General features: G+C 40.0%; 1 protein-coding gene across 4 annotated transcripts in view; it reads left to right on the top strand.

Moving 5' to 3' along the window:
* Window positions 1-16,682, top strand: part of hells (helicase, lymphoid specific) — a 26,884-nt gene extending 10,202 nt beyond the window's left edge. For 3 of the 4 annotated variants that reach the window (XM_040139572.1, XM_040139574.1, XM_040139573.1), the window contains 14 exons: window positions 429-611; window positions 3,803-3,946; window positions 4,997-5,193; window positions 6,724-6,817; window positions 7,032-7,193; window positions 7,856-7,998; window positions 8,337-8,481; window positions 8,796-8,879; window positions 10,108-10,227; window positions 10,960-11,076; window positions 11,180-11,339; window positions 11,491-11,587; window positions 11,714-11,790; window positions 15,576-16,681. In XM_040139572.1, coding sequence (XP_039995506.1) covers window positions 429-611; window positions 3,803-3,946; window positions 4,997-5,193; window positions 6,724-6,817; window positions 7,032-7,193; window positions 7,856-7,998; window positions 8,337-8,481; window positions 8,796-8,879; window positions 10,108-10,227; window positions 10,960-11,076; window positions 11,180-11,339; window positions 11,491-11,587; window positions 11,714-11,790; window positions 15,576-15,664 — 1,812 coding nt within the window. In that variant the 3' untranslated portion in view covers window positions 15,665-16,681. Of the gene's footprint in view, window positions 1-428; window positions 612-3,802; window positions 3,947-4,996; window positions 5,194-6,723; window positions 6,818-7,031; window positions 7,194-7,855; window positions 7,999-8,336; window positions 8,482-8,795; window positions 8,880-10,107; window positions 10,228-10,959; window positions 11,077-11,179; window positions 11,340-11,490; window positions 11,588-11,713; window positions 11,791-15,575 lie in introns of all 4 variants that reach the window. The other variant, XM_040139571.1, reaches the window with a different exon arrangement.

Here is a 16,682-nt window from a genome sequence, read left to right as displayed (position 1 = left end):
CTCCCTGCCTGATAAACATAAAATAACAAATGCAGAGTACTGTGCATTCTGAAGGGGAAAAAACACCAGTAATGTATGATGTGTTTTTTTTTTTTTGTTTGTTTTTTTGTAAGCCTGCAAACCACAGCCGTCACGATGCACAACAAAAGCCCTGTTTCCCAGTGTCGACACACATCAGCGTTCTAGAAAAGTAGCGGTTTTATCACATGATAAATATACATACTAGAAAATTGTTATTTTCCCTGTATAGTTCTGGATTAGAGGAAAAAAATATTTAAAATAATGGTGGCCAGGCATGCTGCTCAACCGTAAACAATGAACAGGCCCTGTCAGTGTTCAACAGTAAAACCCAATGACTGCCTGGTGTTCTTTAGAGATGCTGAGTGTAAACAAGCAGCCTGTCTGTCTTGTTCCCTCTGTGCTGCCAGATGTTGTGGGAGAATGGCATCAATGGGATCCTGGCTGATGAGATGGGACTAGGAAAGACAATCCAGTGCATCGCTCACATCGCCATGATGATAGAAAAGAAAGTGATGGGCCCCTTCCTGGTGGTTGCCCCTCTCTCCACTCTACCCAACTGGATCAATGAATTCAAGCGCTTCACACCAGAGGTAAGACAATGTGTTACTGAGATGAGCCTCTTCTCATCAGGCTTGCGGAGGTCTGAGTGGTTCCTGGAACACATACAATTCACCAGTGAAGACCAGAGTAATGAAATACTTGTAGATTTGACTGTACATTTTACCATATCTAATCTCACACCACATTCAAGTGATTTCTCTGATCCAAACCTTGATAAGAAAAGGATCCTTGCCTGCTCCCGCTCTTTCTTGGTACTGGCCTACCGTTGTCAGCTCCGCGATGTTGGACCTGGATGGCTATGTTGCTCCATTTTTCATTGTTCCCTGGAGACTTGGAACGACCAAGTATCCCGTTTTCTGACGGGGGCTCCAGGATGCTGCCTAGCTGTGTGCTCCCTGCTCAGCTATCTGTGAAGCGCAGTAGTGATGTCGACTTCCAGAACCTCTGGTGCAGATGCTAGTGTCAGATCATTAATCTGCTCCTGCCTCGGCCAAAATGGCACTGATCGTGAGATCTCTATCAAATAAGACTTTTATTCTTAATTACTTTTTCATCGCCCATGGTTTGGATTTCTCTCTGCTGGCAGAAACCTGGTTCAATGTTGGTGAGCTCGCTCCACTTATTGAACTCTTACCTTATGACTGTACCTTTTTTAGCAAGCCTAGATCCTCCGTGAGCGGAGGGGGTCTAGCCATTGTGTTTAAAAAAACATTTTAACTGCCGTCTATTAAACTCTGATTATTTCTCCAGCTAATTAAAGTAGGCCTGATTAATCCCCTCTTAATGGCTCTTGTCTGTTGTTCTAAGAATACATAAAGACATTATCCCACAGTTTGCTTTTGACTTCCTCTGAAATACCGTACCTAACTTTGACAGTTCTGATTCTTAGTGATTTTAATATTCATGTTTGCTGTCCCTCTAAACCTTTTTCTCATTTTTATTCATCTGGTTGAATCCTGTAACCTTACGGAGCTTACTTCTGGCCCTACTAACAAGCTAGATCACACACGACCTAGTTGTATCGTTTAGTTTTACATTTTCTATATGGAAATAATTGATGCTTGTCTGTCAGATCATAGCCCAGTTTTTTTTTCAATGCCTCTGCCTTTTTCTCCAACTAAACATTATCTTCCTGGTCGCTCCCCTCACTTCATTAGTTCTTCGACTGCCAGTAAGTTCTCTGATGCCCTCGTAGCTCCTCATAATACCTGCACTATTTGAGGGTTCACCTCCCCACCTTGGCACGGAGGATCTTATTTCCTTATTTAACACCACCATCCTTTCTATTCTGGAGTCTGTTTCCCCCCCTTAAGTAAAATAAGGCTAAACCTCAAAGCTTGCCTTAGTTTAATGTCACCACTAATACCCTTAAGAAGGAGTGCAGAAAAGCAGAGCAGAAGTGGAAGCGTAATGAACTTCCAATTTATTTTGAAACTTTGAGCGTCATTCATCACAATTATCAGGTTGCAGTAAAGGCAGCTAGAGCAAAATACTTTTTTTTTTTTTTAAAAACACATCACTAACAACTCCCATAATCCCAAGGTCTTATTCAATACCATTAACTGTCATCTGTCCTGCACCTCACTACCATATTAGATTTGTCCTCAGCTAGGTGTGAGGAATTTTTAAAAATTTCCATCACCAAAGATGACATTGGATTGAATATTTCCCCCTCCACCCGTCACCTAGCTGTCTCACTGGTCTGCTCATCTACTTTGGATAGCTTTCAACCCCTCTCATTACCCTCCCTCAATAAGATTATTTCCCCACTGAAACCTGCAACCTTCCCCCTTGCTATTGTTCACACTCCTCTTCTGAAGAATATCTTTGACATAGTCAATCCCAGCGTAATCAACAGCTCTCTGGCCACTGGTTCTGTTCTAACCTGCTTCAAGCACACAGTGGTCCAGCCCCTCCTGAAAAAACCCAACCTAGACCCCACCCGGCCTAGTACCTACAGACCAATCTCTAAACTCCCATTCTTGTCAAAAGTTCTAGAAAAGGTAATTCTCTGACAATTCCTCCCCTACTTACACCAAAATAACATCTTCGAAAAATTCCGGTCACGTTTTAGGGCCTACCATAACATAGGGTCTGCCTTGCTGAGAGTGTCCAATGACCTGGTCCTCTTTCCCTTTGCTCAAATCATTCAAAAGTACAACATTTCTTTCCACTGCTATGCAGATTACATGCAACTGCATCTCACCCTGAAACCAAACAACAGGCACAATCTACTCAGTCTTACCGACTGCTTTGAGTACATCAGGTGTTGGATGGCACAAAATTTCTTGCAGTTGAATGAAAGCAAGACTGAAGTTGTTCAACTTGGCGCCTCTGACTTTATCAAATTGATTACCAGCGGCCTATGCAAACTGTCCTCCCTTGTTAAACCCAATGTTTAAAACCTTGGTGTGATACTAAACTCTGCCCTAAAATTTGACAAGCAGGTCAATGACGTAGTAAAAGTTAGCTTTTTCCAGCTTTGTACTATTGCCAAAATCAGGTCTTTTTTCTCATTCAAAGACCTTGAGAAAGCCACCCATGCCTTAATTTCTTCCCAATTAGACTATTGAAATTCCCTCTACACTGGGATTGGTCAATTGTCCCTATACCGCCTGCAATTGGTCCAGAATGCTGCTGCCAGATTCCTAACGGGCACCTGGAAGAGAGAACATTTTAGCCCTATTCTGGCCTCTCTCCGCTGGCTTCTAGTGCAGTTCAGGATTGATGTCAAGGTCCTACCGTTCGTTTATAAAGCCCTAAATGGGCAGGCCCCCTTCTATAGCTCTGACCTTTTAACCCCTTATTCCACTTCTAGGACCCACAAGTGCTCTGACTAAAGCCTCCTGACTGTCCTGGTATCTAAATCTAAGCTCAGGGGTGACTATACCTTTGCTGTTGCTGCCCCTAGACTTTGTAACAGCCTCCCCCTCTGTATCAGATGTACCCCCTCCATTGATTTCCTCAAGTCCAAGCTCAAAAAACACTTATATTCTTTAGTGATTGGATCCATTTGATGTTGTTTTTTTTTTCTATTCCTTTGACTATGTTTGTTGATTTGTGCTGTGTGTTATGTGGTTGTGTTGTTTTTATTCTTTTATTCTGATTTTATTTCCTGAGTGTTTATTGATTTTATTCTGTATAGCACTTTGGTCATCTTGCATTGTTTTTAAATGTGCGCTAAAAGTAAGTGTGACTTGACTTGATGTGTTTGTCCCAGGTGTCTGTGCTGCTTTACCACGGCCCCCAGTCAGAGAGGGCCAAACTGCTGAAGCAGATCCGCAGGCCTCAGGGGCCCCTCAGCATGTGTCCGGTGGTCATCACCTCCTTTGAGATCTCCATGATTGACAGAAAATTACTCCAGGTGGGATCCCTGCTCATCCTTTATTAAACAAGTAAACAGTTATTATAGCAGCGCACGTGTTACTGAAACATGCAGGTCTTGCAGGGACAAAATATTTGTCAGATAATTGAAGTTTTGTATTCGTAGCAGGTTTTGTATGCAGTTAGGTTGTCTAGAGGTCCTGAAAAATGTAAATCAAGATGCATTATTCTAACTCTTCGTGCCACTATCCGTAAAATTTGAAACTGTATGAATTTTGGTGATTGATTCCTTTAACTATATCACTGCCACAGAGATCATGAAGTCCACCGCAGAGCGATGCATTAGTGAATGACAACAGTATTTTTTTCAACTGTTAAAAAACAAGCAGGAGAGTAGTGAGTATAATATGACTCTGTTGTATACCGATGAATTAGCTCTGTGGAAATGTTCATTTACACAGAATTGATCAAGAACAACAGGTAAACATGAAGGATGTTTTACAGTTGGAATTGATCAGGAAACAGAGGGAAATTAGGAATGAAGACCTGTCTGTAACATAAGTCTGTTTCAAATATGAGCTTGCTTCTCTTTGAGACCGAGGTAAACAGAATTTACAGTACTTCATATTAGAGCAGAGAGATAATCAAAGACCTGCAGCCACATTCAAATAACCATTTAGTCTAATCAATACTTTAACATTTGACTGTAGAGCTGTAACCAATAGTCAATTGATAGAAAATTATTCAGCAACTATTTAGATAACTGATGAATCGTTTCTCTTTTTTTCAAGTGAAAATTCCAAACATTTAACACTGGTTAAAGCTTCAAAGGCGTGGGGATTTGCTGCTTTAGTTTGACACATCTGATTATATATTTGGTCTTTGAGTCGTATGAAACAAACAATTTCAATACAACATCTATTTATAGCGGGCACCTTTCACTATTTTGTAGATAAAATAGGGAATATATTAATCAAGAAAATAATCATCAGATTAATGAATAATGAAATTAACTGTTAGTTATAGTCATATTTGACTGTTGTCATGAGTATTGTATATGAAGCCAGGACATGTCTGTCTTCTTATACAGCGCTTCCAGTGGAAGTACCTGATAGTGGACGAAGGTCACCGGATCAAAAACCTCAACTGTCGGCTGGTGCGGGAGCTGAAGATGCTTCCCACCGACAACAAGCTGCTGCTGACAGGCACACCGCTGCAGAACAACCTGGCTGAGCTCTGGTCCCTCCTCAACTTCCTCCTGCCAGAGGTCTTTGATGACCTCAAGAGGTGATTTTTGCAAATATCGATTACCGAATGCAGATCATAATAGTGCTGCTGCTGCTGCTCAGTTTAAACACAGACTACAGAGTTAGGGCCTTTCAGAACAATTTCATACAAAGAACTGCATCACCTACCAATATGTTTGCTTTTTATTCATTAATGGATCAAATTATGCACTGACTATACATACAGCAAAACTAGAAAACAAGAAATGATGATGATGATGAATGGAAAATAGTAATAATATATGCCAGGACTTCTATGTCCAATTGTAGCTAAATGCAGGGTTGGGTATAGACTAATTCAAAGAGTTGAAAATAGAATAGAATATAACTTCATTGTTCACCAAAGTGAAAAATTGTCTTTTGCCCATTGGGCAGTTCATTAAACCATACACACATACTGAGAGTGTGAGTACTCATGAGTAATAAAATAAAAAACACAAAATGTAAGAAAACATATTCAGAGCAGATTTAAGTAGTACCTCTGAGAATAGAGCCTGTGAGATAAATGACATTTTGTTATCAGAAACATCCTGTAACATCCTGTAGAAAGTGGCCTTATGGACAGCCCCCACCAGCTTGCTCATGTTACCACTCCAATGAAGTTATGCTCATGATGAGAGATTTATAGTCTTATGGTCAAATGTACCAACTTCCTCCAAAGCTCTTAAATATATAATATTTATGTATTTTTATATAATAATAAGACATAAGATAACATTCACAGAGAAACAAAGTTTGCCATGGAGGAATATTCTGTGGTACTTAAACTTACCTCCACTTTCGACGGGTTGACAATTGATTCGGACGGGCTCAATGGCAATGTCCTAGAGAGTAGATAATCACTACTTCTGTTTTACTGGAATTAAGCTCCAGTGCACTCTGTTGATTAAACAGTTTGTTTGGTGTCATCAGTTCAAATAGTGCTACTGGATCTCACTGTGACACATGTCCACTGATGGTTGATTCAAAGCTTTTGAGACCATCAGAAATTTAGGACCAGATTCTCACATTGTGACTACTCTTATGACCCGTGTCTGCTAACCAAACAATCAGAATACAGCAGGAAATTACACAGAACTATGTACATGCCACATTGGCTAAGTACCGTCTTTGAATGACTGTAAAGAAAAAAAACAGTTCCAGCTCTATTTACATGGAAGTGCTACATTATGATCAACCAGACATTCATCTCACAGTCTAACATGGCATAAAACTGACAGTGTGACACAGAGTGGGACAAAGTCTTCAATAAACACATCTATCACAGTCTGACATGCCATTAACCTGCAACATGGCTGATGATAGTGTGCTACAGCTAATCAACCCTGCAGACACGGCAATCTTCTTCTTCTTGTATAAACCAATCTCAGTAATGCCACACCTGCACATACCTATTGTATACATATGTACTGTCGTTAGATTTGGCAGTCATGATTCCTTTATGTTGCTAATTGTTCAGGTTAAATTCATGGCTCAGGTGTAACCTCTTGTTTGTGGGGTGTAACCTCTCTTTGACATCTGTACTTTGCAGCTTTGAGTCATGGTTTGACATTGACACCCTTGGTGAGGCTGAGAATGTGGTTGCTGCTGAACGTGAGCAGAATATCCTGAGCATGTTGCACCAGGTCAGTCCTCCAAATCACCACCAGGCTATAATGTATAAACATAGTGTGTTTAATGTGATGGCTCTTTTTAGATTCTCACCGTCAGTAGCTCTTATTTGTTCATTATATCATTTACACTTAGATACATGTCAATAATACACCTGGATTGGCCCCCTTAAGGTTTCTGTGGATACAGAAAAAACAGGCATGTCCTTAAAATTTTGTGATGTTTCAGATTCTGACTCCATTCTTGCTGAGGAGGCTGAAATCAGACGTGACGCTGGAAGTTCCTCCTAAGAAGGAGATCATCGTTTATGCTCCTCTGACAGCCAAACAGGAGGCCTTTTACACTGCTGTGGTCAACAAGACCATCACCAAGATGTTGGGCCAGGAAAAGGTAACACCTTGTTGCATTCATTGATGTGGTGTCCAGGGGTGGACTGTAAATTGGTCTCTGTGGGGTAATTTTCCATCAGTCACACAGTGTGGTCCCCACAGCTAGAGCTACAGTGACAATGCCAGTCTACCCATCTTTTCAGCTTTTTGCTAGATCAATGCAGCAGCTGATATCAACTTAGTTCAGATATATGGGTATCAATGTATATGTCAGCTGGTAAGTGAAAGTCCCACGCAGTACAAATCTTGGTCAAAATTCCTTTTTCAAAAAATGTTTACTTTTGTTTTTTTGGGTGGTCTCTAAAATAGACTTTGCCATTATCATTCTTATTCTTGTTTTACATGTCTTTATATATGGCCTCTTGTTTTCTTTTTCTTAATGTCTCTTTATGTGTACCGTAGAACACTTTGAATCGTCTCGTCATTCAATGCTGTACAAATAAACCTGCCTTGCCTTACTTGAAAAGTGCTTAAAGTGTTGAAGCAGTAGGTGGCTGTGCTCTGCCTTATCAGTGCAGCCTTGTCCTCTGTCATCTTACATCAGTATCCCTGGGTTGACATGAGGGCTTAATAATAGTTTGGGTTATTTTCTGATTGTCAATTTAATCATGATCAAAATAGGTTCCAAGTGATTGAAATGGTCTGATCTCTGGGTTTATTCAGACAGAAGCTCCTGTAGAGCTAACATCGAGTGGCAGGCCAAAGCGTCGCAGTCGAAAGGTGGTGGACTACAATGAAGCAGTTGGCGACACACCGTACGACCTGGAGAAATATTTGGAGAGGGTCCGCAAGGAGGTCGAGCAAAGGTCAGCACTGCCTACACACATCTCAGATGCAGACTAAAATAATTGAATATAATTTTGATACTAAGCTTGGGAGGCCATTACTCTGCTTGTGAGTTTTATTTCCTACCTTATTGGTAATACTTCTTTGTTTATTTTAATTGATCTTAAAAGTCTGTTTTGGTTCTCAGATGTTAATATATTTTGTAACCTTTATTTGAATGTACTGGTTGATTAACAAATCTTGCCGTGTTTTAAAGGCATGTCCTCTACAAATTCATTACTGCATGAGGGACAACCTATAGCTGTGTATCAGACTAACTTGAATCTGCTCACACTTCGTTTCCTCTGGCATTCTCCAGCTCCCCTCCAGTGCTGGATGTTCAGAGCCCACTGGATGCTCAGATCAACCTAAAGCTACAGAACATCCTCATGCTGCTAAAGAGATGCTGCAACCACCCTTACCTGGTTGAGTACCCCCTTGACCCTGCTACACAGGAGTTCAAGGTAACGCACAGTCACCTGCACTTCTTTGGTACAGTTACAGTGATACAGGTGTTGTTGAACTTTGGAGCTTTCATTGTGTTTGTAATTGGAAGCAGAAATAGTACAATATGTTGGTTTATAGTCAAACAGAACAAAGGTAAATGAAGAACAGGAAGAGAACGTTTTTTAGTAGTGATAGTAAAGAAGTAAAGTTGGTGTGACTGCCAGTGAAGAGTTTACCCCCCCCCGGGACTTCTTGATTTATTGTCCTCTCTGCTCTCTGTTTTTCCCTCCTGCCTGCTGTCCTCACTATTCTCTTCACTGCTGTCCTACAGATTGATGAGCAGCTGGTGCAGAGCTCTGGGAAGTTTCTCATACTGGACAGACTGCTACCTGCACTGAAGAAAAGGGGACACAAGGTGAAACAGGACACAAGTATACAGCTACATGTCACTTCAGCAGATTTCAAACTATCTAATATGACTAGCTCACCCCCGGGGTTGGGGCCAGAGTACACTTGACCTCTGGTAGGTCAAGTGTTTCAGGACAATATGTACGATAGTAGAAATCGATCAGTGACAAATCTGTGGGGCTTTAATATGCTGTGACCCATCAGAGAGTGCATCTACAGCTTTGTTGTTGTCATTGATTATCCCAACAATGTAGTCTGTTCTAGTCTGAAGGTAGAAACTATTAACTTTCAGTTGTATGCCTTTGTTCCATTGTTAATGCACTGTTACTTTTAATTTAATCAACTTAAAAATAGAAAAAAAAGAAAAAATAATTGTAGCCAAAGTTGGGCCAAACTTTTGCATACAACTGCACCTCTAACCTCTTACTGCTCCTCTCTTACGGGTTAAAACACCCAGTGGTACAGTACACGTTAGAATGCTCTGTCTTTATGCCCTCCCCTCTGCTGACTCATTAAAATATTATAATATTAAGCATATATGTAATTATTAACACATTAGCGGCGAATAAATATGTTAATGAGAAACAAAAAAGAAAAATGATAAGACAAATCAAAGGTGCATGAAGAATATACATGAGAGAGAGAGATCCAGTTTCCTCTGTATGCTTTCACCCTTTTCAGTTTGACAAAAGATGGACTTAACAGAGTTTAAATATACTTGTAGGTTATTGTCAGACCTGGTCCTTGGCAATAAACATAAAAAGACCAAAACAGTAATATTTCAAAAGAGATCCAGATGTCATTTAAATAAATAGTGCTTTACAATTGGAACACACACAATAGACAACTGTTCTGAATATAATTATTAGTTCCACTGGATATTTCAGTACAGCAGTCAAAAAAGCACACAGGGCATTTCATGCAATCAAGAGACAAATGCACATTCAGATTCTAATTCAGTTTGACTCAAATTACTTGAGTAAATTATGGAACTGATTCTGCTCTGAGGTAGTGAAGTGTAGGGTCCAAAAAAAAATCCAAACTTGCACCAATGAGAGAAAAACATTCAGTTGAAAATGCACACTGAATTCTGTAAAAGCGTCCAGCAGGTGTACAGGACAGCTAATAACCGCAGAGCTATATTAGGCCAATTTCCATTATTGATCGGTAGCCTTTGGTTTATTGTGTGCCAAAACATATCTGACTTGTATGCGTGATTGATTGTTATGATCCAGGTTCTGATCTTCAGTCAGATGACGTCCATCCTGGATATCTTGATGGATTACTGCTACCTGCGGGGCTTCCAGTACAGCCGACTGGATGGCAGCATGTCCTACTCTGACAGAGATGAAAATGTAAGTTTTAAACAGAGAGTTGATTAAAAAAAAGTGCAGAAATGCGTTACTTTCTGTATAATGGAGAGCATTGTGAACAGGTTTTTTTAAAATTTATATTTGTATCAAGCCTTACAACATTTGTAACTTTTGAACACCCATTATTTCCTCAACCCCTCAGATAAATGAATAAGTGGTGGTAAATTTCAGGTAAACGATCGCAAGCATACAATCAACATTGGATGGATGGATGGATGGATGGATAGATGGATGGATGGATGGATGGATAAAAAATTAATTAAAACTGGCCATAAATAGTAAAAATGATGTGCACGCATTGACAGTGGGCTTTATCAGTCAGGTACAGTAAGTTTACATTGATGGGTGTGATATGGGTGTGCAAGCACACGTTCAATAGTTCAGTTATAAAAGATTTTATTTTAACCTTTTCACAGTCATGTAACATGTGTACCATTGCTTCAACCTCTTAATGACAACACTCACATAAATCATTATATCTTCATTTTAGCCTAGTCATTCTGCTTAGAGTCCAGTAGCATACACTGCGGAATTTATAGTTGATGAATTGTGTTTGGAATTATCGAGTAGAGGCATGCCAACCGTGTTGCTCTATTGCTGTTCTTCAGTATTTTCCTAACATCTTTCTCCCAAACCAGAGACTTGAGTTTCCTCATTTGTTACGACTACAACACATCCATTCTGGTGCCTCATCACGTTCTTTATCTCCCACAGATGACCAAGTTTTCCACAGATCCAGAGGTGTTCCTGTTCCTGCTCAGCACCAGAGCAGGAGGACTTGGGATCAACCTGACAGCTGCGGATACAGTCATCATCTTTGACAGTGACTGGGTGGGTGCAAATTAAAAATCATGTATATTGAAACATTTTAAATGTTTCGTGTAACATGTATTGTGTTAAGTTGGTGTGTGGTGACACTTCCTCCCTCTCTCAGAACCCCCAGGCAGATTTGCAGGCCCAGGACCGCTGTCACCGCATTGGTCAAACCAAACCAGTGGTGGTGTATCGCCTGGTCACAGCCAACACTATCGACCAGAAGATCTTGGAGAGGGCCTCAGCCAAGAGGAAGCTGGAGCAGATGGTCATTCACAAGAGTGAGTAGCTTCACTTTAATGGGATACCCCCATGTACTAGGTTCCCCCCACCTCATGCACTGCAGCAGTAGATTAGTATTATTTTCTATTACTAAGTTGATCTTATCTTGCAATTTTGATTGTTTTCTTTTCTTTTGTTGCTTTCCTACAGATAAGTTCAAAGGTGGAAGGGCAGAGCTGAACCAAAGTAAAAGCTGCATTGATCTGGATGAGCTGATGGAGCTGCTCAAAGCCAGAGGCAAAGAGAAGTAAGATATGATCCTCTACCCCAACAAGTGAAATGTTATGGACTTTAGAGCAGAACTAAAATGGGTCTTTAAACAACATACAGCATGCAGAGAGTAACATTTGCCTGTAACTTTGGTCCCACTCAGGGAGGTGAAAGCATCAAGGGGGAAGGTGATCAGTGACAAGGACCTGGAGATTTTGCTGGATCGCAGTGACTTGCTGGGTGAGAAAAACCACTCTGCATTTTTCAGTTATTTAGGCTCCCCAAGCATCAATAAAGTTTGTACAGTTATCATCAACAAATAGTCATGCTTTGTGTTTAACTGTACAAGCACCTAAAATGTATTTTCTATAACTCTTCAAGGCCCTTCAGTTTACAGAATCCACATTCAGTCTTTAAATAGAAGGTCTCACTGTTTACAATGCACACAATGTCAGTCTTCATGCTGTTTGGCCAAATACACTAAAGTGAACTATATGATGAAGTTTAAAAGATATTGTGTTTGTTTCTCTTTTGTATGTAGCTGTACAACTGCACTGAGAGGATAAATGGTCTCATTCCTGTTCAAAAATCACTCAAAACATTCCCATCTTCGTCCCATTTTCGTCCCGTGTTTTAATTCATTTAACAAAGTGGATAACAGGAATTCTTTTAAAGGACTTATTCACCCAAGTCACTAAAACATTTTCTTACTTGCCTTTAATTGTATATATCCAAGCAGACAGTTAAGATTTATTGTACAGACAAAATTAGATAGTTGTCTCTAAAAGCACTTTTAAACCAAATAGTTCCATTTACTGTGGAGCCTCAGAAACTAAACTGAGGGACCAGAAACCATAATCATTCCAACAAAGAGTTGTCTTCATGCAGCAATCCACCATCACAAAAGCCAAAAATGTACAAAAATAAACACTAAAAGTCCCTGACGAGTAAAGAGAGACTATATAGGGAAAACACTCTGAAGTAGACTACCGGCAGATTGGGCCGAGCACAGTTTGGTTTTGATTCAACTTTATGTACTGCGATTAAATATCTATGGTGAATGGATCCTCTGTTTCTGGTCAGCCTGATCTTGATGTTTGGAGCCCCGATGTGCAGTCCACGATCCCTGGGACTACTGGCATACGCTTCTAACATACGCTAGCTAGACTAGCCTGCTGGTTGTCTACTAAACAGTCTACCCGTCTCCCTCCCCCGTCTGCTGACATTTTCCCCCGTTAAAGTTTACTTTCTTGAGTTAAAATACATGCTAGAGTCTCTACAAAAGGCCAGATTTGAAACTGATTTGCGTTACGTAGCCTAGTAGTGTTACTGACCACTAATATTGTTTTTAGCCTAGCGGCTATCTGGGCACCTTTTCTCCTAAGCCAACTTTTATTTTTTAGGCCGTAGTCTTCAAATTGACTGACCGGTACTGACATCATGCCACCTCTAGCCCCCGCATCTGAATATGACATGTTTTCAGTTCAGTCTGAAAATCTGAGTTGGAAGGGAGGATATCATCCTTGTATCAGATCCAGTAGGATGAACTGCTCCTCAAGTTGCCGGTCACCCTGCCCCAAACACAGACATTGTGGTGCTGGTTCTACTGTCCTTTGTCAGGATGCTGCAAACACTAAGGCTGCAAAACCAACGATGCTGATTAACTCAGGGCCATATTAGCTGGAACCTTGGCGAACTGTCAACAGATGTTAGCATGGAGGAATGTGATGCCTTCGACCACATGCTTCTGAAACGCTAGCTGGAAAACAGATTGAATATACTGGACAGGCTGGAGTTTCCAACGCTCCTTTACTTCTGTGTTGCCAGCCTCCAACGAATGTTATAGGTCATTGCCATCTTCTCTGGGAGTCGAGAGGCAGGCAGCAGTTGCAGTGCTATCAGGCAGTCAGCAGAGGCACAGAATCACTGCTCCCTGTTCAAGCTCCAGTTCAACAAAATCGGCTCCTCTGAAGGATGGTTGTACCCCGTCTCCAAGCCATGCCTTTGGCAAGTCATGCCACTGTCAAAAGTGTGCTTTTATCTCTGGCCCCATCCCAACATTGGGTCGCGGAATTGATTGGTTCAATAGAATCTTTAGTCTCCGCACGTGGTTGCAACATTTTTTTTCATTGACAGGTTTAATTTGTTTTGGCAGCACCGCTTTTACGTTAAAGATGGCATCCATCCCAGTGCACTTTGAGCCCTTGTCTTATCTTTAAAATAATCTTTACTCACTTCATACAGCCCGAGCGTGACGGCTCAAGCACACCACATACTATGGTGCATCATAGTTACAATAAAATTTAAACTGTCAAATCTGTGAAGTACGCCCCTCACCCCATGATTGTTTTAGCCAGCCTAGATTAAATGGTTGGGGTGGAGGAGTAGCTGTCTTTTTTTTCATACGCGTTTTAAAAGCTACCCATTGACGGTGACCAATGTGGCTAGTTTTGGGTTGCATCCCGTGGGATCACTGTACAAACCCCATCATCTGTGTGGTCGTTCTCTTAGGTTTAATTATGAATTTTAAGTTACATAAAACAAATGTCATTCTATGAATGCAGGAGGGTGGAGTGTAGGTGAAGGAAAACAAGGCTCCACATACATTATCAACAATTGAAAGAAATGACAAGTTTATTCTGTGTCCAACTAAAAGATGTGAGAATCAAGTACTTTTCTGTTTTTATCCAGACCAATAAACACAGTCCCTATGCTCTTTTTAATAGTTGACCATCTTTTAAACCCTACCTTTTTTTTGTTGTTGTGACACTTGCAATGATAAGTGTTTTAGCTTTTTAAACTTTTTTATTGACAAGGTCAATGCGTTAAGATCAAAGATTGTGGTACCCAAGTCTTTATCAATGTCCCTTGCTCTAATAATGTCTGCGTGTGTCAGTTTATGCCGATTTGCTAAGGACCCTAGAGACTCTCTCTCACCTCAGACTTTCATCAAGACCTGTGGATATCTTGTTCTCCCAAATTTCTCGTTGCTGTGTTTGATGTTACCGCCCCCTGGTTGCTTGCTGTGGTTAATTTATCCTTAACCTCTGGCTGTGTCCCTAACCATCTGAAAACTGCCTGCATTCAACTACTTAGAAAAAATTCTGTCCTTCTGACTCAACAACTATAGACCAATTTTTAAATTACCAATGTATTGCAAAAATTCTGACAAAGACATGGTACAACCAATAAAAGCCCTGAAAGGTAAACAAATTAATGAAAATTAATGTTTCAGTCTTTAGACAGTAACTTTTTTTTACGGACAGTCAGTCATCTCTTAAAGTCCTTGCTCTGCCTGCCAGTTGATCTTAGAATTGAATTTAAAATCCCTATCATTACATTTAAGAGTTTTTTTCTATCAGGGCACCACTATTATGAAAGGACTTTCCTGAGAATCTTTGACTTGCAACCTCAATATCTTTTCAGTTGCTTCTTAAAACTCACTTTAATCGTAAGGCTGTCTTACGGTCTTCATTTACTAATTTATTCATATTTTTTTTTAATTATATTGTGTTTCTGTGGGAATGTGTATTTTTACTTTTTTTTCTCCTCTTTTTTTGTAATTACTGGTTTTGATAAGGACCGTATAAATAAACTTGATTATTATCCAGCACATTCTCTGTCTGCATTTCCACTGAATCTGAAGAAACGTTAAGCTCTGTCAAACTGCACTGACAAATTTAAGACTTGAGAGAGCACCATTCAGTGCTGCAAACCCCATCTTGATAGTCACTGGGCCATTAGAAAGAACTGCCCCCGGTGCTAGGGATGTTTTTTGTGGCAGGAACTTCATTAGGGTGAAGTGTACCTTTTTAACTTTACTTGTATTATGTAGACTTTGTTGTCACTTTAACATTTCACGCAGTACAATTTGTCACAGTACACTTTACAAGGTAAATATAATTTGATAACTGATCGCAGGTATAAAGTGTGATTCAACTTATATCTGTAGTGACCATGTTTTCAGCTTTATTTTTTTACTGTTTAACAAGTGACTTGAAGTAAAGTCTTACTTGTATTTTCAGACAATGGAAAGGAGGGCATGAAGAAAGAAAAGGTGGGAGTCTTCAGAGTGATCGATGCCAAAGAGTCATCAGAGATCACACTGACCTGAGAACACTTGAAAAATATTCAGATATGAACTTCTGACCAAGGTCCTTCGGGGAAAAAAAAAGCTGCATCCAGATGGCTCACAGCTGCTGACACTTGTAGTAGAGACTGAAACTTAAAGAAAATATCCTGAAACTGCTGTCTGTAGACTTTAAAGAGTGTACTTTTTTTTTTGTTTTTTGTCTTTTACGTTAATTGGCTTGATAGTACTCCGTTTAATGAGCTTTGTTTGTTGTACTGTTTTGATCTTGAACATAGTCAATGGTGTTTAACCACTGTATCCTTCTTACGATTTGACTGCCTCTTGGGTTTTTGAAGGCTGTTGGTGAGATTTTGATCATTTTCATGTCAAAAGATTTAAAAAAAAAATTGAGTTTACTTAGGTTCTTGAGTTCATTTTCTCCCTGGCAGTGGCATTAAGACTATCATAGGACACCAGGACCTGACTTCTTCACTTTCGGGACACATTCAAATAGGTGCTTTTTTTTTTTTTTTAAGAGGGAAGTCTTCTCCTACCTTCACTCAAACTGTTAACATACATCCGTTTAACAAGACAAAGCTGTAGTGATGTGATCTAGTCAGTTTAGTCCTCTTGGTTTTCTATTTGGCCATTTAAAAAAGATTTATCTTTAACAATGTTGTAATCAAAGCACTTTCATGCAGGTGAAGCATACATGTTCTTTCATGTCTTTTTATATAAATAAACTATAATTTGATAACTTTTGTCTTGTTTTTTCTCCCAGCAGTTACTGAAAAAATCATTGTACTGTTGGGTTCTGATAATACTGAGTACAAATGCTCACAATTTTCTTTTTTTAAGCCTGTGCTACATTCCAAAACCTGCAATGTAACATTTAGGCCATTGCCAGTGTCCTTTGAATTGCATTGGTTCCTAATGCCATGATGTACATACGTTTTCTCTCCTAGAATTGTCTTCTATCCACACCATCTTTACAGATGTAAACAGTTTTTCTCCCTAAATGTTCATCAGAGTGGGTCAATTTGAAAATGTGAGTCTGGTT

The sequence above is a fragment of the Xiphias gladius genome, chromosome 11 (assembly GCF_016859285.1).
Source record: "Xiphias gladius isolate SHS-SW01 ecotype Sanya breed wild chromosome 11, ASM1685928v1, whole genome shotgun sequence".
Classification (NCBI taxonomy): domain Eukaryota; kingdom Metazoa; phylum Chordata; class Actinopteri; order Istiophoriformes; family Xiphiidae; genus Xiphias; species Xiphias gladius.
This window is presented reverse-complemented; position numbering and strand designations above follow the sequence as displayed.